The following is a 19,370-nucleotide window of genomic DNA, read 5'->3' as shown; positions in this document are numbered from 1 at the left end:
GCCCTGGGCAGTGGTGTCTGGGCCTGGATACAGGACAAAATGCCAAGTGTCCAGGTGGATGCAGGAGGTTTGTGAATCTCCTCCTGAAATGCCATTGTTTCCAGAAGGGAGAAGTAGATGTTCAGTTCAGACTCAATCATCAACCTTGGAGAGTTCTACAAAAACTAATCTAACTTCAAAATTAATCCCACACTCTTCATAAAGGTGTGTCTACCATGTTCATGTCTCCTCATTATGAAGTGGTTACATGGACTATCTTCAGTGTCAGTGTGCAAAAAGAAAAGCTTTGAGAAGGTGATTAATCTGTTCTGAAATGAAAATTGGGAGGGGAAAATCAAGTGCTGTTTGGAAGAGCTAATATCTTCCCAGTGAGTGTAAAGAGAGATTTGCTTCCCAACCTGCCTTCCACAGCTCTGCACTTTGAGTGCTTTGCCAGTCACATTAAAGTTTTTCCACAACAAAGCCCAAAATGGGTGGAACAATGTACTGCCAAAAATTATGTGGGTTTTAAATGTGGAAATGCCCTGACACATCTAGTATGAAGCACACTATTTTGCATAATTTTAATTAAAAATAAGAGAGTAGATTCAGATACTAAGGAGAGGAAAGAAGAGGAATTATGCAAATTTTGTTTGCAGTCTTATGCTAGGAATAATGCCTATAGGTAGAAATATCAGACACTGCCAAATTTTATCTTGAATCAGAGTATGATTTGATTAAATAGCTACAAGAATGTGACATAGATACATCACAAAACATCAGACTAAATGGAGAAACACATGTCTACTTCCTAAAGCAATGTTTCCTAAAATTGCTGAGATTTCTGTAGGAGATTGAGACAAACCCTGACAAAATGAAGCACTTGGCAAACTGGGGTAGAAACCTGTGGGAGTACCACTCCTCCAGCTCTGCTACAGAACCATTTATGGACAGGGTTTGTGACCCTTTCCAAGCATGGTACTTTAAAGGACTGGGAGGCATTCTGAATTCACTGGGAATGAGCAGAGGGTGGTGGAAGCAGCTGAACTGAGGCTCAGCCCAGCCAGAGATGGCTGTAAGGTGATATTAACTCACTAGAATTGGTGGCTTCTCACTGCCCCTACATTTCAGTGGGGATCTTCTGCAGGGCAGAATTCATGTGAGGGAAGGGATGAATCTGTTTGTTCAACTGATGCCCTGTGAAAAGTCATTTCACTTTTTCTGGAAAGCCCGTCCCAGAGCGAGCTTCACCTCTTTGTTTCTGAGTGTGTAAATGAACGGGTTCAACAAAGGAGTTACCACTGTGTTAAAGGTATTCACAATTTTGTTCAGGTCCAGGGAGTTCTGGGCTGATGGCTTGACATACAGGAACATGGTGGAGCCATACCAGATCGTGACAACACTGAGATGGGCAGAGCACGTGGAAAAGGCCTTTTTCCGACCATGGGCTGACTGGATCCGCAGGATGGAAGAGATGATGTACACATAGGAGACCAGAGTGACCACACAGGAGGCCACCACAACAATTATGGAGATGAGGAAGGTTGCCAGCTCCACAGGCCTTGTATCACTACAGGAGAGGGCAAGGCAAGAATCTATATCACAGAGAAAATGATTGATGACATCTGGCCCACAGAAAGTCAGCCTGGATGTCAGAAAGGCCAGCAGGGAAATGGCCAAAAAGCCTCCCAGCCAGGAGCTGAGTGCCAGCCGAACAGAGAGGACACTGTTCATGAGGGAACTGTACCTCAGGGGGTAGCATATGGCCAAGTAGCGGTCATAGGCCATGACAGACAGGAGAAAACACTCAGTGGAGCCTAGAGAGAGAAGAAAGAACAACTGGAGGATGCAAACGCTGAAGGAGATGGTCTGGCTGGTCCCCAGCATGACTCCTATGGCTTTGGGAACAACACCAGTAGTGTACCAGATCTCCAGAAAGGAGAGGTTACAAAGGAAAAAGTACATTGGGGTGTGTAGGTTGCTGCTTCTCCACACAAGGGCTATGACAGATGCATTGCCTATTACTGTCAGGGTGTACATCAGTGCAAATACCACCACAAAGGAGACTCGGAATTGCCATGTGCCTGGGAAGCCAAGCAGGATGAATTCCTCCACACTTGTTCCATTTAGCATGTCCTTCCAAATGCTGAGGTCCGTCTGCAAAGAGAGAAAAGTTTCTGTGAAAGCTTGCGTGCTTGTGCTGGTCCTTCAGATGCTACAAGTAGTGAGAAAAATTGCCAGCCCCAAAAACGCACTTGGAGCACAGCATGGGAAAATGGTATTTATCATATGTAAAAATTGTCAGAGAAATCCTTCCCTGATGAAACACTTTTGGACAACTAGATCTAACCCCAAAAATCAGGCATACCCCAACAAATGAACACTTGGGGAACTATTTATCAGATGGTGCACTTCCTTTTCAGCATGGGGAATACAGTCACTTCTGTGAGATGAAAATCCCACTTAGGAAACTATGGCCAACAGGCTGAGGCACTCCAGCTATGGGAAAAGCTGTTGCAAGTAGGAAGGGAATAACATAACCTGTAGTCTCTAAAGCAGGCAATATTGAGGTGTGATATCAGCAAATGCAACTGAGGAATACAAATACTGTCATGATAATGTGACACTGCAAGAGATTTTCCCACCTCTTCTATGTCAGTTTTTTACAAGGGATTGAGACTGAGCCTCAGTCACACAGGGCAGCAGGTTAGTATGACAGTCACTACTAAAGGTTTCTTGTATTTGCTTTCTTCCAAGCCTCAAACAGGAAGCTTTTGCAAATACCTCAATTTCCCTCACTGATGTCTGCTTCTTAGCATACCTACTAGGGGTACAATTTACCTCTTTGCAATTTTGCCATCTCAGAGCCAGGGGAAGGATTTCTGCTGACCAAGCTGAAATATCTACGGTGAAGTACTCCTATCTTAGCTCCTCAGCTTACCTCTCCTTCTTTCTTCACAGACAGAGAAAAAGCATGAGGGAGACATGGCTCATTTTATCTTATAAACATGGCTAAAAGCCCTCTAGAAGTGGCAGGTTGTCTCTGAGGTCTAAGGCAGGAGTCTAGTAAGCACCTGGATGTTAGACATCTTGGGCAGAGATATTCAGCCTCAGCAACTGAAGGTAAAATCCTCTGAGTTGAATCCCATTAAAGGTTTAATTAAAGGTTCTGCTGAACTGTTCCTGCAAACAAGGGAGGATTCTTGAGCACTTCTCTAGAGAGAACATATCTTCAGGTGGATGTGGAAGACAGATGGACTAAATCACCATCTGAATCCTTTATTTTCCTCCTATCTTCCTCCACAGCAATATATACCAAAAATCTCAAGTATTTAAAGAGTAAAGAAATCTCCCTTAAATTAACTCTCCTTAAACATGCAAGGCATTGGAAGTCTGTACTATAGGTCTTGGGCAGGCTTCACTCACCAGATTTGCCAGTTGAAATGATCCAAATGACATTTTTTCATGCACCGTCCTCCCAAGGTAGCCATGGTCCCCTTGGCTAATGGAGAGCATTGGAAAGAGGTAGATTTATTGAGGGGAACTCTGGATTCAGGTGCAGGTGTGTGGATGAGCTCTCCCCTTGCTGACTCACTTCAAGCTGTTGGCAACTGCCTGACCTTGTTTCCTCTCCATCCAGTAGGATCTGACAGCTTCCAATCCTGATCTTTTCCCTCTCATAGCCACCACTGTAATTCCACTACTAAAGGGAGCTTTGTGTGCACACACAAAGTGTAAAATCTCTTCAGTTTAGCTTCATATAGTGAGATCATACACCAGAGAGTCGCCAGCATCATTACCATAAGAATATCCCCACACCCACCTCATTAACACAATGAAGCTCCAGCTGGCCACACCAAGGAGACTGTTTTCTGTTTTCCCTCTGGTGTGCTCCAGGGAGTTTGACCTCTGGGAGGTCTAATGGGCTTGTCAGAGATGAATAGTACTCTCTCTTCACACAGGCCAATTAAAGAACAGCAATACAATTCCCTAAGTAGCTGCTAGGCTGGGTGTTTGCCTCCTGCCTGCAGCTGTGGTATGAGAACCTTGTCAGGAACTCAGCTGTCATGGAGATTTCTGAAATAGTCATGTTCCAAGAGACTGGAAGTGTCAAGTATTTGGTGCTGGATACTCAGGTGGCCCTGAAACCTCCAGGGTGGGAAGTAACTAAAGGAAACTGGGCATATGAATACAGAATAATGTAAGGGTTTCACCCACCTCATTTCAGAGCCTCTAAATGCAGTTAAGGCCTCTGTCTTCAGTTTTAACTGAAGTGAGTTAACTAACTGAAGTTTAACTGAAGAATTAAGTAAAGATCTAAGTTCAAAATCAGACAATACATTAGTAGAGAAAAATTTATTTTCCCTGACTCCAGAAAAGGGGTCTTTTATTGAGGTACACATCTTTGCTCCGTTCATCATCAGCTGAGAGAAATAGGCACCCTCAAGCCTTAGTTCAACTTTTACAAAAAATTATTTCTTACAGGTCAGGCCTTATAGACACCTATTTCTCTTCTGTTGATACTCAAGACAAACTAGTCAGCTGGCTTAGACCATACACACACAAAAACACACTCACTTCTTATCCTCTGTCAAGATGTCTTATCCTCTAGACGTCTTGAGTTAGATTCACCTCCAGAGAGAGTCTGTCTACACTGTCCAGGACCACCACACAGGTGTTGGACTTGACAGAGACATTTCCTGCAAGTCCTGTGTCCCAGGATTCAGTGTGGCTGAGAGAAAACTGACCTGTACTTGGTGTGAGGTGGAGATGCAGCTAATGTGAGTAAAGTGCTCAGCTTGAGCCTCTTTGCTGACCATGAAGCCATCTCCCTGCTATCTATCTGTACTATCCATGGAAATGGATGTGGGGTTTAGCCATGAAATTGAGGTGTTGGAGCCTGTAGGTTCACTTGTGATCACTTAATGAAGCAATCCATGCACACATGACCAGGTGTGCATACAGGCCCTGCTGTGAGCTTGTCCTAGTTGGGGAGTTCAGAGGCCACCACTGGTCAGCTGCAGGGTTTGTGTCTCCAGGAATGATTCATGCCATTGCCTGTGCACATCTGCTTTGGGATGGGGTAAGTCCCCTGGGTGACCTGATGTCCCATCACTGACTGTGGGAGGACTCTACAGAGTCTGCTAGACCTGGTCCCAAGGATGGGTTGTACTCCCCATCTGCAGGACACGCTCTGAGACCAAGGAATCATATCTGAGCAGAAATGTTGGAAGGCTGAGCCTGATGTCTGTGGAGACGTCAAGGATGTCTTACTCAGCTCCAAGGGATAGTACCTGAATGGGCCCCACTTCTGTGTTTCCCACCCTCCCCTTCCTCTGAGAATAACCAATGGTCCACTTGTGTCCCCACCTTTTCCTCCACCACCCATGGCAATGCCTTTTGGTCTCAGCAACTCGAGACAAGGACACCAAAAAAGTATTACATGGAGGCTGAGAGTAAGATGCAGAAAGCTTTATTGTCATTGAAGTGGGAAATTAACTCCCTTATAGAGGAGGCTAGTGGTGGTGGCGGTGAGAGACCACATACAACTGCAGAAAGTCTGTGCCCACTTTGGCACAGACACTGGAGAGCCACTGGAGAGCCAACGGGGCATCCATCTGCCTGCCCCACAGTGGGCAGGGGTTAGCAGATCCCCCAGAGAGGCTCTGAAAGTCTTACAATCCAGAATTATGGAAGACAAGAGAGAGGTGGGATAGAGAGTAAGACAGGAAAGCAAACACTGGCCATGGTTTCAGAGAGCCCCACCTGCCCTCCTGCAGAAGGGCAGCATTGGTTGCTCAGCACCTCTGAATTCGATGGCCAGGAGCTGTGTCCTCAGTCCAGCATCAGCTTCTGGGTTCCTGGGGATCCTTGTGAGGGCTGCACCAGTGGTTTAGCAGGGACGACATCTGTTGCCACCAAAACGATTGGTGATGCAGGTGATGTCAAAGCCCCCAGAGTTGATGGGCACTCCATCACAGCTGAGGATGCTGCCAACAGCAGCGGAGGTGGAGGATCCCACCACAGTGTTCTGTGGGAAGGAGCTGAGGATGGGGCCGGGCAGGGTCACCACCACGGGCGAGGGCTGGATGGCCACGGTGGAGTCCTGGCACTGCCTGACACAGCACTCATTGCAGCTGCTGCCCAGCGGGGTGGGGCCGCAGGGCTGGCAGGGACGGCACTGGGTGTTGCAGGACATGTCTTGAGGCTGCAGGTGCACCTGGAGAGAGGGAAGGGAGGAAGCAGAGCACAGGCACAGGTGAGGAGCCATCAGCCATGAGTCCATCATCCCACTGCAAGAATTGTAGTCGTAGCTGCTTAAGCCAGAAGGAAGAAACTGGGCAGTGAGAGAAAGGGGTTTTCAGCCTTGCAGTACTGCTAAGTGTCACCTTATTTCTTCATAAAGAGCTCCCTCAGCCAAATCCTTGACACTAAGTCAGAACTTAGTTCTTCTCTGACCCCCCAGCAGCAGCAGCACTAAGACCTCTCACAGGCTATAGGAACCCACTTCACCAGAAAAGGACAGGGGAAAGAGTTTCAGACTCACCTGGGTCCCAAGGAGAAGGTGCCAGGAGAAGTGGATGTGAGAGCATGAAGTTGGGCTGCTTTTTATGGTTGCTCTGAGTTGCCCCAGGCCCAGAGGTGGCTTCTATGAAAGTGGTAATTTCCTAAGGTGCTCATGATGTATGGAAAACATCCCAGCTAATGACATGGGCTGGGTGCTTGTTTTCCGTGTTGCCACCTTTTCATTTCCTGGCTTATGTCATAGACATTTCTTCATGGAAGCTTCTTCTGAGTGCTGAGATTGAGGCGCCTCAGGATTTCCAGGGCAGGAATGTGTCAGTGTCTGCAGAATCTTCTGCTCAAGTGCTGGATGGGTGCAGTGCAGGGAAGTGAGGTTGGCCTAGAGCTCACTGGCCTGAGGCCTTGTTGATTGGAAGGGACCCAGCTGCTCCCAGCACTTCAACCCTTGACTGGTCACCCAAGGATATGCCATGATACCATTGCAAAATTATATACCATGTCTCTTTCCTCCATTCCTCCCAACTTGCCCCAGTGTTTGTGTTCAGAATCTCAGGCATTTGGGCTGCACTGTTTGGTTTCATTTTCTTGCTCCTGAAACTCTCCTTATGTCCTTCCAATAGCTCCAAGGAGGGAGAATCCTCAAGTCATCTGGGCAATGTGAGCCAGTGCTTGGTCACCCTCAACAATAAGGTTTTTCCTATGTTTCACACAGAGCTCCCAGTGTTCCAGCCTGTGCTTGTAGCTTGTCACTGGGCACCTCAGAGAAGTGCCTGGCTCTGTTTGCCTTGCACCCTCTGGATTTGGGTTGTATGGCAAGGTTTTGGTTGTGGAGGAGGAAACACCAGATGGCTTTAAGACTGATCCACCACTGGCCAAGGCTGAGCTCATCAGCGATGGTGGAAGCACCTCTGGGATAACATGTTTGGGAAGGGAGAAAACACCTACCATGGAACAGCAGCCAGAACAGAGAGATGTGAGAGAAACAACCCTGCAGACACTCAGTGAAGAGGGGAGGTAGGTGTTCCAGGTGACCCCATAAAAGCTCATGCTGGATCAGGCTCTGTCAGGACCTGTGGCCATGTGAGTGACAGGCTGGTGGTAGCACACCAGGAAGGACTTGTGAAGAACTGTAGCCCATGTGAAGAACTCACATTGGAGAAGTTTATGGACAACTGTTGCCCATGGAAGTGACCCCATGCTGGCACAGGGGAAGAGTGTAAGAGTTCCTTCTCCTAAGGACAAAAGAACTGCAGAGACATATGTTGAACTGACCACAATTCCCATTCCCTGTTCCTTTGGAGGGGAGAAAATCAGGACAGAAATTGAGCCAGAGAAGGGAGGGGTGGGGGAGAAGGTGGTTTTAGATTTTATGTTTATTTCTCATTACCCTACTCTGACTGGATTGCAATAAATCAAATTAATTTCCCCAATCTGAGTTAGTTTTTCCCATGAGGGTAATTGGTGAGTGATCTTTCCTGTCCTTATCTAGAACCAGGAGCCTCTTATATTTTCTCTCCTCTTGTCAAGATGAAAAACGAGGGATGGGACCACCATGTTATTTAAGATGATTTATTGCTCAAGTAAGCTCGATAACGTATCGGTCTCAAAGGCATGAGATTTAGAGAGGAGCAACAAGTTAGCCATAGCTCAAGGTAATCACAGGTTTCTTCTTCATACAGCAATATATAACATTTTGGTCCAATAGACAGCTGACACAAAACTTGTTTCTACTTATTAGCCCATCACCTTTGCTTAATTTTGCTGCACTGTGTTTGTCTCTTAGCCAATAAACTGACAGGTCACGTACTCATACACACACCTCTATTACAGCTTCTAGATCCCTGCCTACTCTATAAGTCACATTATTGCAGCTCAGACCTCACACTATTTTACCTAATATTTCTTACTTACTCAGGACATATTCTTACTTATAACTGTAGGAACATAAGTTTATGATTTTTCTATTTAATGTTTGTGTACCTAAATCATTATATTAACCCAAGCTCTTTCTAAAGCTGCAGATTGAACCCTTCAGCATCTGTGGAAGTTTCTATTTTTCCATTTCCTACATCCTCTGTCCAGCTGAGGAGGGGGAGTAATGGAACAGCTTTGGTGGGCATCTGGCATCCAGCCAGTGTCAAAGCACCATACTCTTCTTTCAGGTGTTTATCTATGTTGGTAAAATTCATCTAAGCCTTTTCCTCTCTGCAATGAAGAGTCCCAGCTCTCTCAGCCTTTCCTTATAGGAGAGATGCTCCTGTAAGAGAGTTCATTCATCCTCTTTTTGTCCCTTCATTGGATTCTCTCCAGCATTTCCATAGCCCTCTTGTACTGGGGAGTTTATAACAGGAACCAGTACTCCAGGAGCACCCGCACCCGTGTTGAATGGAGAAGAACAGTCCTCTTCCTGGACCTTCCACTACTACCCAGAACACTGTTGGCTTTCTTTGAGGCAAGATTACTGGCTCATTGTCAACTCAGTGTCCAGCAGCAGGACAACCCAGGCCTTCTTCTGCAAAAGGGCTTTACAGCTGAGGGATGCTCACCACATACTGATGCACAGGGTTGTTTCTTTCCACATGCAGGACTTTGCCCTTCCCCATGCTGAACTGCAGGAGGTTCTTGTCAGGCCACTTTTTCAGCCTGTCAAAGTTCCTCTGAAAGGCAGCATCCACAGTATTGTAAGAATGATCAAGTGCTCCTAGGTAAACAGGGACAGCACAAATGTATTTCTTCCTGAGAGAGCAATGGAAGTTTTTTATACAAAATGGCATTAAAGGATCCTGTCTGCTTGATTTAATCCAGTGTGCTTTTCAGTCTTGTGACCCATGGAGCCTAAAACACTGAAAGACTCAAGTGTTACTATGGAAACCCATTATGATTATCATATTCTCTGTCATGGGACAAAAACCAGGTTTTCTGGGAGTAATTGAAAGTGACTGATGAGGGCTGGGAAGTATCACACACAGCACCCAATAAAAGAAAAATCCCTAAATGCAGTGGCACATCCTGTAATGTGTACTGGTGAGACTAAAATATTCATAGAATCATGAATTCATAGGTTGGTTTAGGTGAGAAGGGACATTTAAAAGATCATCCAATCCAACCCCTTCAACTATCAGGTGTGTGGAGAGGATAAGGAAGTTGAATTAAAAAAAAACCAAAAAACACAAAACTTTAAACCTTTTTTTTTTAATGTTCATTTAAAAAACACATTGGAGTGAAGTGAAGCAGCCTGACCTTGTCTGAGCTGAAAGACCACGCACACACTTCCAGATGGGTTATAAGTTTTATTTAAAGAACACATTATGGAAAATGGGTGAAAGAGATGCTAGTCTGAATCTTCTGAAACAGATTTTGAGTAGCTGTGGTCATGGCAAAGATCCATCTTCATATTTTTCAAAAGGCATCAGCATCCAATAATCTTTCATCTGGATTGCTTTGAAGTTTGCAAATCTGTTCAAAAAGAAAACCATTTTCACAGTGGCACAGGGAAAAGACACAGTGGTACCCATAGGCCATGGAGGAGGGATGTCACAGTACTTCCTCTGGGAAAAAATGTCGATAGAAATGTGCTTAAAAAGGCCATGACTCTTTCCAGAAAGGGAGCACTGTTCAGAGGGATGCCATAGGAGTCAAAACCTTGCAGAGTTTAGATGTGCCAAGAAAAGTGCTGGTTGGTGGTCTCCAGCTGTGGATGAGTATTCATCACCAGTCCTGAGGAAACATGGGCCTTAGTGAGCCAGTTGTTGAGGCGAGTGCTTAGAAATATGTTCTTGGTATAGGATTCTACTGAGAAAATGCAAGAGATCTTGTCTCAGACCTGTGTCTTAGGAGAAAATTCTGCCCCTGAAGTATCTGTTGATTATTGCCTTACTCTGTTCTACAGATATGCAGGAGGTCCCAGGAGGGCCAGAGCTGGGCAGGAGTGCCAGGGCCAGAGCTGAGGGTCAGGGCAAGGCCAGACTCCAGAGGGGCCCATGTACAGGATCCATCCTGTGACTGCCATGGGTGGTGAAGGGGCCTGGCCAGCTCAGGAGAACAAGGGTAGCTCAGGCCAGACGCAGGCACTGAGAGGGCAGAGCTGGGACAGACCTGGGCTGTCATAGCGCCCCTGGCAGGGACCAAGGCAGAGCTGAGCCCATGGTTGAATTGGGCCTAGGTGGTCTTGGTCCTGGTCCTCCCTGTCCTGGGGTTACGTGCTGACTCTGCTCTGACTCCCACAGACCCTGTCTGAGGTAGAAGTGCACTTACAGCTGGGTTGTGGGGCCTCAGGAAAGCTGCTCTGTCCTGGGGCAAGACCAGGCAGAACAAACCCTGTTGTGTGTGTTTTGCCACCACTCCCTGTCCCGGGGCTGGCTTCACCTGATGGGTGGGCTCCAGCGTGGGGCCTGCTGTAGCTGATCCCACTGCTACCCCGGGAACACCTCAGGAGCACCGAGGAGCACAGGTGAGCCAGGCCAGAGGCTGTGCTGCAGGGGGACAGGGCTGCATGGGGAAGTTGTCTCTGCTGCCCGTGACCCAGCACACTGCCCGCAGCCCCTGGATCAGGTGATGGAGGAGAGGAGCAGTGGAGTAGGGAATGTAGGCCATTCCAAGGCTATTAGCCCATTTCTAATTCCTGCCATTCTTTGGCTTGTGAGCCTTCTTGCCCTGCACAGCTTCACACAAAGCAAGAGGACTCTTCCCCAAGAACATGTGGAAATGCTGACCTCCTCAGGTCGTGTCTTCCCACATGCCTGCAGTTCTCTTCTACGGAACAGCAGTTTTCAGGAGTCCTGATTGTATAATGTGCTTTAGGTCCAACTGGTATTTCTGAGACGAGACGCAGCCAGGCAAGGACTGACAGCCTTTGGCAGTGGAATAACTAGGAATGTCTCCCTTCATGGATGAAAGGCTGGATATGAATTGTAAATGTGCTCTTGCAGCCCAGAAAGCCAACTGCTTCCTGATTCTGCCCCTCTACACTGAAACCCCATCTCAAATACTGCCTCCAGCTTAGAGTCCTCAGCAGAGTAAGGACATGGACCTTTTGGAGCAAGCCTAGAGGAGGCCACAAAAATTATCTGAGGTCAGGAGCACTTCTCTTATGAGGACAGGCTAAGACAATTGGGCTAGTTCAGTCTGGAGAAGACAAGGCTTTAAGGAGACTTTGTTGCAGTCTTTCAGTATGTAAAGAGAGCTTAAAATAAATTTTTTGGCGGGGTTTGTTGTGATAGGGCAGGGGAAACAGTTTTAAACTAGAAGAGGGTAGATTCAGACTAACTATGAAGAAATTTTTTTGCAAAGAGGATGGTTATACAGAGGAATATGTTGCCCAGAGAGAGTGTAGATCCTTGTATGTGTTCTAGGTCAGGTTGTGTGGGGCTTTGAACCTGGTCAAGTGGACAGTGTCATTACTCATTGTAGGGAGATTGGACCAGGAGACATTTAAAAGACCTTTCCAACCCAAAATTCTATTAAATTCTGTGACACCTCAGTGTGTGGAAGCACTGCTGGAAAGAAGAATCATTGCAATTTGTCCCACCCCCCAGTGCCTCTAGGAATGATGAAGGGTTTCCCTGTGCTCCTCAGCCAATGGCTTTTCTGCTCAACACTCAGTGCACAAATGGAAGACAACTAAAGGACACAGGCAAGGTTGCAGCAAGTTTTTAATGTACACAAAGATGAAAATTAGGTCATTCTAAGTACAGGCTCCAAGTATGAAAAGGAGCACAAACAGCCAAGAATGTCTTCCCTCTCCTGCTCCTGTGGCAGAGTTATCACAGGGAATCTTTTGACTTGTCCAGCAACAGGACACAGTCCAGCATGCCCCTGCACAGTGGTTTCTGGGGTCCTCACAGCAGATTTTGAAGGAAGCACAAGAGAACAAAGGCAAGAGTGAGAAAGGGTGAGAGTGAAAGAGAGGAGAGGTAGACATTGGCCAAATTTTCAGAGATCCCAGTATCAGCTCCCTCAGGTTGATCTCTTCAAGTTTTCCCTGGCCAGGCAAATCAGTGATGATCAGCTACTGTTAAAACAATGACACAAAGGTTTGGTCCTCTGTCCAGCTTCATATTCTGAGTTCCTTGGGGTCATTATCTGAGGACATTGACAGCAGCTTTAGCGGGGACGACATCTGCTGCCACCGTAGCAGTTGGTGATGCTGGAGATGTCAAAGCCCCCAGAGTTGATGGGCACTCCGTCAGAGCTGAGGATGCTGCCAACAGCAGCTGAGGTGGAGGATCCCACGGCAGTGTTCTGTGGGAAGGAGCTGAGGATGGGGCCGGGCAGGGTCACCACCACGGGCGAGGGTTCAATGATGACGGTGGAGTCCTGGCACTGCCTGACACAGGGCTCGTTGCAGCTGCTGCCCAGCGGGGTGGGGCCGCAGGGCTGGCAGGGCTGGCACTTCTCTATGCAGGACATGTCTTGGGGCATGAGGAGCACCTGGAGAGAGGGCAGGGAAAAAGCAAAATATAAAGACACATGAGGAGCAGCCTGTAACCACATCAGGAGTCAAATAACATGCAGGGCCAGGAGGTGGATGCTCTGCAGAGATGTATGAGGGCTCGTTGGCCTCATCCTGCCAGAGCGTAAAAAGAATCACCAGCTCCTATGCAGCCACTGCCCACACTCCAAGTCCAAATAACAACTGATCACAGTCCCAGCCTCCCTACACTTCAAACCTTCTCCCCTTTTCTCTCTCCCATGACAAATAACCCCAAAAGCCATCATAGAAGATAGCTGCAATCAGCTGAGAGGTCCATTGAGGTAAGCTCTCCTTTTAGACAAAGCAGAGGAGAAAGGGCTCACCTGACTCCCAAGGAGAAAGAGGCAAGAGAAGGGGATGACAGCGCAAAGAGCTGGGCTGGCTTTTATCATAGACCTTTACTTCCCCAGGCTGGCAGAAGTATCCCTTCTAGAGGTGATAATTTTCTGACAAATTCATCTTGAATGCAAAACATCTCATTTAATGCTGTGAGCTGTGGTTTGGCTTCTTAAATGGCTGTGTTTTCACTTCCTGCTTCATTTCTGGCACATTCCTCAATGAAGGCATCTTTTACATGACAAGATGAGAGGCCCAAGCATTTCTGGATCAAAACACATGAGTGTCAGCACAGGACTCAAGCCAGATGCTGCAGGAGCCCATTAAAATGAAATTATGTCTGTCTGGGTCACTCCATTGGGATCTTAGGGGCCGTGTCTCAAAGAAGTGGCCTTGCTCCTGGGTTTGACTGTATCTCACCAAACACAGAGCCCAGGACAATTCAGGTGTCTGGGTTTGCCTTCTCCTGTCATGCACCAGGGATGTGGAAAGGGAGAAAAAATGTGGAAGGTTTTATTTAGCTGTCAGAAAGAAAGGCAAGTGACACAATAAAGGGGCTTCCATAAGGACAAAGGTGACAAAAGGAAGAGTTAGGAAAATGTAGGACTGCTGCTGAATGAGACAAGGACCCTGGTGACACAGGATGGAGAAAAAGCTAAGGTGTTGAAGGCCTTTGCCTCAGTCCTTATTAGCAAGACTGGCCTTAAGGAATCCCATATGTAGACTGGGGGTAAAGTCAGGATCAGGAAACACACTCCCTTGATGGGGCGAGATCAGGTCAGTGAATCCTTAGCAAACTGCACATATTTAGGTCCTGTTGGAATGTGCACGCAAGCCGTAAGGGAACTGGCTCCTGTCATTGCCAGGTCACTAATTGTCTGGCCTACCAGGCCCAAAGAGTTGTGGCCATTGCTCCAAACCCCAGCTGGAAGACAACTCTGGGGTCTCTCAGAGATCAGCGCTAGGACAACCAATGTTGCATGTGACCATGAATGTCATGATTAGTGGATAACTCTCCACAAGTTTCGAAGAGACATTGAACAACAAAGAACAGGCAGTGAATTGGCCTCTGCTGCCCAAGTTGTCCCCAGAAAATCCTGGAACCACTTGTGCAAAGGAAACAGGAGATACAGACTAGACTCTGGAAGTTCTCTGCAACAGGAGACTAGGCTATGAGCAGCTGCTGGAACATGGGACTCTCAGCCTCATCACTGCCACCTGCAGAAAATCCTTGGCTGCCGTTTCCAGCTCCTGAGCAGGGAGAGTGCTCGGGGAAGCTGCTCCATCTCCTGGTTCAGGGCTCTCTTGCTCCCTCAGGCTGCAGCTGGCGCTGTACCGGCTGATTCTCGCCGGGATGTCCTTGCTGGAGGAGGGGAAGGGTTCGTTTGCCGGAAGACCAAACTGAGCCCGTGCGGAGAGAGACCGGGCAAGAGCCCGAGAGCCACCGGTGCAGGGCTCAGGCCCGGTGCGGAGCTGAGGGCGAAGGAGAGAGAGGAGAGAAAAGGAGGCGGCACAGTCAGAGCACAGGGCCGGGGCTGAGGGGACAGCGATGCTCAGCGGGCAGAGCGGCGGGATGCGGTGGTGCCGGGGCGCCGCGCTGGCTGCGCTGGCCGCGGTGCTGCTCGGTGAGCGGGGTCGGGCTGGGGCTACCCCGCAGGTCCCCGAAAGTTATTGTCCTCTTTGGCTTCTTCACCGACCTCTGCCCCATAACTGTCCTCGAGTCCATCTTTTCCTCTGCACCATTCCCTATTCCCTCAGAAAACTCATCCCTCTCTTCTTTGTCCAGTCATTGCTATACCTTCCTTTTCTCTGTGTCTTTTTGCATATTAGATGTTGTTGTTCTTGTTATTATTATTATTATTATTATTATTATTATTATTATTATTATTATTATTATTATTATTATTATTATTATTATACATTTCCGTCCCTGCACATGCTGGCACCCTCTGCAAACTACAGTCCTCATCTTGTCTGTATAGTCCTGATTGCTTCTGCAGAATTTTGTTCTGGCAGAGGTGGGGAGAATGTAGGACTTGAGGTTTGTCCTTTTTTTCTCCCCATCAGTAGCTTCAGGCAAAGCCCAGGTACACCAGGAGCCGTCGCTGGAGACCACCGAGGACAGCGGCATCAACATCACCTGTTCACACCCCAAAAAACAGATGGGGGATTTCATCCATTTCTACCGTCAGCTGCCGGGCCGAGGACCCGAACACCTCGCGCTCATCGCTAGAGGATCCAAGGTTCTGCCGGACATCGCAGGAGAGCTCTGGGTGTCCGAGGACGGGCGCTCGAGCGCGCTGTGGCTCGGGCGGCCCCGGCGCGGGGACGCGGCCGTGTATTACTGCGCGCTGGGCGCACGGGCAGAGGGGCCGGGGCTGCGGCCGGGCACGAACCGCCGCGGGCGGGGCCGGGCGGGGCCGGGGGCACAGCGCCGGCCGCGGCCAGCAGGGGGCGCTGCCCCGAGCCCGCCGGGCCCCGCGCGGCTCCGCAGCTCCTTCGTGTGCCCCGAGCCCGCCCGCAGCGACCCCGCACAGCCCCGCTCGTCCCGGGCCCGGACACACGCCTGCCGCCTGCCCCCTGCGCTTACACACTCGCCACACACGCCTGCCGCCTGCCCCCTGCGCTTACACACTCGCCACACGCGCCTGCCGCCTCCTCCCACCGTCACTTCACATCTCGGGGCTGCGCCGTGCTCTCTGACTCTTCCTCACTCACCAAACACGCAGCTTGCTCTCGCCATGCACCTCGCCTCTCTCATCCTCACCCTCTTCCTGGGACAGCTCCTGGGTAAGTCATGCACTTCCCCAAGGCATCATTCTTACTTTTATTATTCCCACCAGGAATTCCTCAAAAGCTTTATCAGGACCATGTGGGAAACACGACTGAATAGAGGGAAAAGGCTGAGAAATGTCAGCTCCTCTTTGTGGTTTTGCAAGTGTTTCCTCAAGAAGCTCCCCAGTTTTAAAAGGAAAAGAGAGGAGAGAAACCTCAGATGCCTTTTCTCTCTTCTCTCCCCTGCTGTCCATCTCCTCTGCCATTTTCTTCTGGCCCTCCTGCAGTCACCTCAGGACATTTCAGCTGCTTCTGCACTTGCATATTGCTCCTGTTTAGGTGTGAATTTCCAGGTCCTGTCAAACCTGCCCCAGGCATTTTTCAACTCTCATTTCACTGACATTAACAGGGTGTCCCGTTCTGCCTCCAGGCTCACACAGCTCTGCCACGGCTTCCAGTGCTCTCTGGGCTGGACACACAACCAGGGCTCCTTCTTTCCAACTTCACCATTGTGTGTATTCAGGGACTGAGGAGCCCTCAGAGGTGACAGGGATGACAAAGCAGGATGAACCTTTCTGCTGTGCCTTCATGGGCTCCTCAGGCAGCTGGAGAGGTGCTGCCTCCAGCACACAAAGTTCAGGCATGACAGGCACTTCCCTGGTCCTGGGAGCAGAAGGAGCAGGAGCAGAAACACAGCCCAGCTCTCCTTTGGCTGATGCAGAGCAAAGAGCTCCAAACTCCTGCCCAAAATCTCTCAGGACTCCCGTACAGGGCAGGAAGCTCTCTTCAACAGGATTTCCATATACTTCGTTTTGCTTCCCATACTCCTTCCCTGTGCAGCTGCTGACCTTCACTTTCTTGCAGGCACAACGGGGCAGATCACGGTCACCCAGGACGATGGACAAGTCATGGTGAAGCAGGGACACCCTTTCCAAACCACCTGCAAATACCAGACTAGTGGTAGTTATGCTGCCTTGTTCTGGTACCAGCTGCGGAAAGGCCAAGCCCCACAGCTGCTCTCCTATCAAGCAGGCTCTGGCCCCAAGCACAGCGGCCGGATCACCACGCACCTCAACACCACGGGGAAATACAGTGTCCTGAAGGTGGAGGAAGTGCAGCTCTCTGACACTGCCTTGTACCTCTGTGCTGTGACAGACACCCCGGTGCAGGGAGCGTCCCCGGCTGTGCAACAACCCAGGGGAGGGACGGAGGGATGGAGGGGAGGTGTCTGTGCAGGGCTGAGGCTGGGCAAGGGACGCTGGGCTCAGCCCAGGGCTCACCTGATGCTGAATCGCCACGCCTGTACAATGCTCTGATGGTTTTGCACCACGTCCATCCTAATATTAATTTGAGAAAGTTTTTCTGATTATTTTGACTCATCTCTTCATTTGTGCGGTCTCGAAGTAAAGAAAAATGTCCCCCGTGCTTGCCTGGGACCTCGTCGTTGCACACTCCAGCCCTGCTGCTCTTGGCCCCACATGGCCTCAGCAGAGCCCAGGGCTGGGTGTGTGTTCCTGCCTTGGGTGCTCCTGCAGCAGCCCCGTTTGCAGGGACACACGTGAAGCACAGATTTGGGTGTGGCTCCAGTGTGGTGAGCAGCGAGCTGTGCCTGTCCGGGTGTGTGTCCCTCATCGGGAGGGAATTTCCTGACCGGGCCAGGGACCCTGAGCTCTGCTCTGGCCCTGCTCTGCACAGAGCAGCAGCGTCCCAGGCTCAGAAGGAGCCCGAGTGCAGCTGAGTGGGGCCGGCAGCTGCCCGCTACACACGTGTGCAGGGCAGAGGTGCTGAAATGCAGCCCCTGCGTGCTGAGCCCTCCCTTTGCTGCCCCTCCAAAGCTCACGCTCAGCTCATGCCGATCTCAGGCCCAACAAGGACGCTTTCAGTGCAGCTCGGCCGCTCGGCTGAACTCGGCACGAACAGCACGGCCGGGGCCCCAGCACGGCTCGCAGCCCCCCTGGCCTCGGCCCCAGGCGGGACACAGCCGCTCGCAGCAGCAGCGCTGCACAGGGCAAAAGGAGGAGCTGTGCCTTGTGCGCACGGACAGAGGCTCGGCAATGCTGCCGCCCGTGTGCTGCCAGCGGCGGAGCGGATCTGCTTCCCGTGCGCTGGCGCTGGGCTGTGCCATGGGACACAGCCGCCTCTTGCGCCCGGCCGTGCCCCAATTGCTGGGTCGCTCCTTGGGCCGGGGCTCGGAGAGGCGGGGGCTGAGCCCGGCCGGGGCGGAGCTGGCGGCGGCCGACAGGAGGCGGCACGGCCGGAGCACAGAGCCGGGGCTCAGGGGCCAGCGAGGCTCGGCCGGCGCAGCGGCGGCATGCGGCGGGGTCGGGGCGCGGCGCTGGCCGCGCTGGCCGCGGTGCTGCTCGGTGCGCGGGGCTGGCGGCCGAGGGGCCGCGCCTGGGACTGGGGGGATCCCGCAGCTCCCTCGACGCTGTCGTCCTGCCCGGCTTCTTCCCACACCTTTTCCCGAGATCTGTTCTCCCGTTCCTCCCTTCTTCTTCTCCATCCCATGCTCCCGCAGAAATCTTCGGTTTCTATTCTATGCCCAATCCTGCTCAAGCATTCCTTCTTTATAACTCACCAAGTCAGTCTGGCCACTTGTTACTTTTCTTTCTGTGCTTTCTCCCACATCCTCCCGTTCTCCAGTGACTCTGCTGATCCTCCTTTTATTCAGGCGTTTATCTCTCCACAAACGATTAATGGGCGCTTTTTTTCCTGCACATCTTCACATCCTCTGAGAATACTTTTCCTCATCATCTCTGTAAGCTCCTGACCGGTTCTGTAGGCTTTGTACTGTGTAGTAGGACAATGTAGGATTTCAGGCTTGTCCTTTTTTTCGGCAGTGGCTTCAGGCCGATCCCAGGTACAGCAGGAGTCGTCACTGGAGACCACCGAGGGCAGTGGCATCAACATCACCTGCTCACACCCCAAAAAACAGATGGGGGATTTCATCCATTTCTACCGTCAGCTGCCGGGCCGAGGACCCGAACACCTCGCGCTCATCGCTAGAGGATCCAAGGTTCTGCCGGACATCGGAGGAGAGCTCTGGGTGTCCGAGGACGGGCGCTCGAGCGCGCTGTGGCTCGGGCGGCCCCGGCGCGGGGACGCGGCCGTGTATTACTGCGCGCTGGGCGCACGGGCAGAGGGGCCGGGGCTGCGGCCGGGCACGAACCGCCGCGGGCGGGGCCGGGCGGGGCCGGGGGCACAGCGCCGGCCGCGGCCAGCAGGGGGCGCTGCCCCGAGCCCGCCGGGCCCCGCGCGGCTCCGCAGCTCCTTCGTGTGCCCC

At 50.5% G+C, this 19,370-nt stretch overlaps 2 protein-coding genes, 1 pseudogene and 1 gene segment (V, D, J or C); 1 reads left to right on the top strand and 3 right to left on the bottom strand.

The window, feature by feature from the left end:
* Nucleotides 1-1,157: 1,157 nt before the first annotated feature.
* Nucleotides 1,158-3,599, bottom strand: LOC102112331 (olfactory receptor 6F1-like). The gene is made up of 3 exons (XM_088068108.1): nucleotides 3,406-3,599; nucleotides 1,727-2,136; nucleotides 1,158-1,549 (listed from the first exon to the last, which is right to left on the bottom strand). The coding sequence occupies exons 1-3, from the start codon at nucleotides 3,493-3,495 to the stop codon at nucleotides 1,192-1,194; spliced, it is 858 nt and encodes a 285-aa protein (XP_087924234.1). The 5' UTR covers nucleotides 3,496-3,599; the 3' UTR covers nucleotides 1,158-1,191.
* A 1,837-nt stretch (nucleotides 3,600-5,436) lies between these two features.
* LOC102112906 (feather keratin Cos1-2-like) lies at nucleotides 5,437-6,545 on the bottom strand. The gene is made up of 2 exons (XM_014262874.2): nucleotides 6,527-6,545; nucleotides 5,437-6,199 (listed from the first exon to the last, which is right to left on the bottom strand). The coding sequence occupies exon 2, from the start codon at nucleotides 6,176-6,178 to the stop codon at nucleotides 5,873-5,875; it is 306 nt and encodes a 101-aa protein (XP_014118349.2). The 5' UTR covers nucleotides 6,179-6,199; nucleotides 6,527-6,545; the 3' UTR covers nucleotides 5,437-5,872.
* Nucleotides 6,546-12,302: 5,757 nt separating this feature from the next.
* On the bottom strand, nucleotides 12,303-19,038 carry LOC106628986 (feather keratin Cos1-1/Cos1-3/Cos2-1 pseudogene; annotated as a pseudogene). 2 transcript variants are annotated; one of them, XR_015774675.1, is made up of 2 exons: nucleotides 18,666-19,038; nucleotides 12,303-12,933 (listed from the first exon to the last, which is right to left on the bottom strand). The product of XR_015774675.1 is annotated as a feather keratin Cos1-1/Cos1-3/Cos2-1 pseudogene, transcript variant X1 (transcript). The 2 variants fall into 2 exon arrangements; XR_015774676.1 differs by lacking the exon at nucleotides 18,666-19,038 and adding an exon at nucleotides 13,300-13,364.
* LOC148182467 (T cell receptor alpha variable 26-2-like) lies at nucleotides 18,379-19,370 on the top strand (the record flags this gene model as incomplete). The annotated part of the segment is given in 2 exon segments: nucleotides 18,379-18,450; nucleotides 18,928-19,370. Coding segments are annotated over 2 exon segments (495 nt in total), but the record flags the coding sequence as incomplete, so codon positions are not given.

The sequence above is a fragment of the Pseudopodoces humilis genome, chromosome 29 (genome assembly GCF_049639895.1).
Source record: "Pseudopodoces humilis isolate 2021_Gansu_Grassland_sample_001 chromosome 29, ASM4963989v1, whole genome shotgun sequence".
NCBI classification, from domain to species: domain Eukaryota; kingdom Metazoa; phylum Chordata; class Aves; order Passeriformes; family Paridae; genus Pseudopodoces; species Pseudopodoces humilis.
The sequence above is the reverse complement of the archived record's forward strand: the minus strand, read 5'-3'. Positions and strand labels throughout refer to the sequence as shown.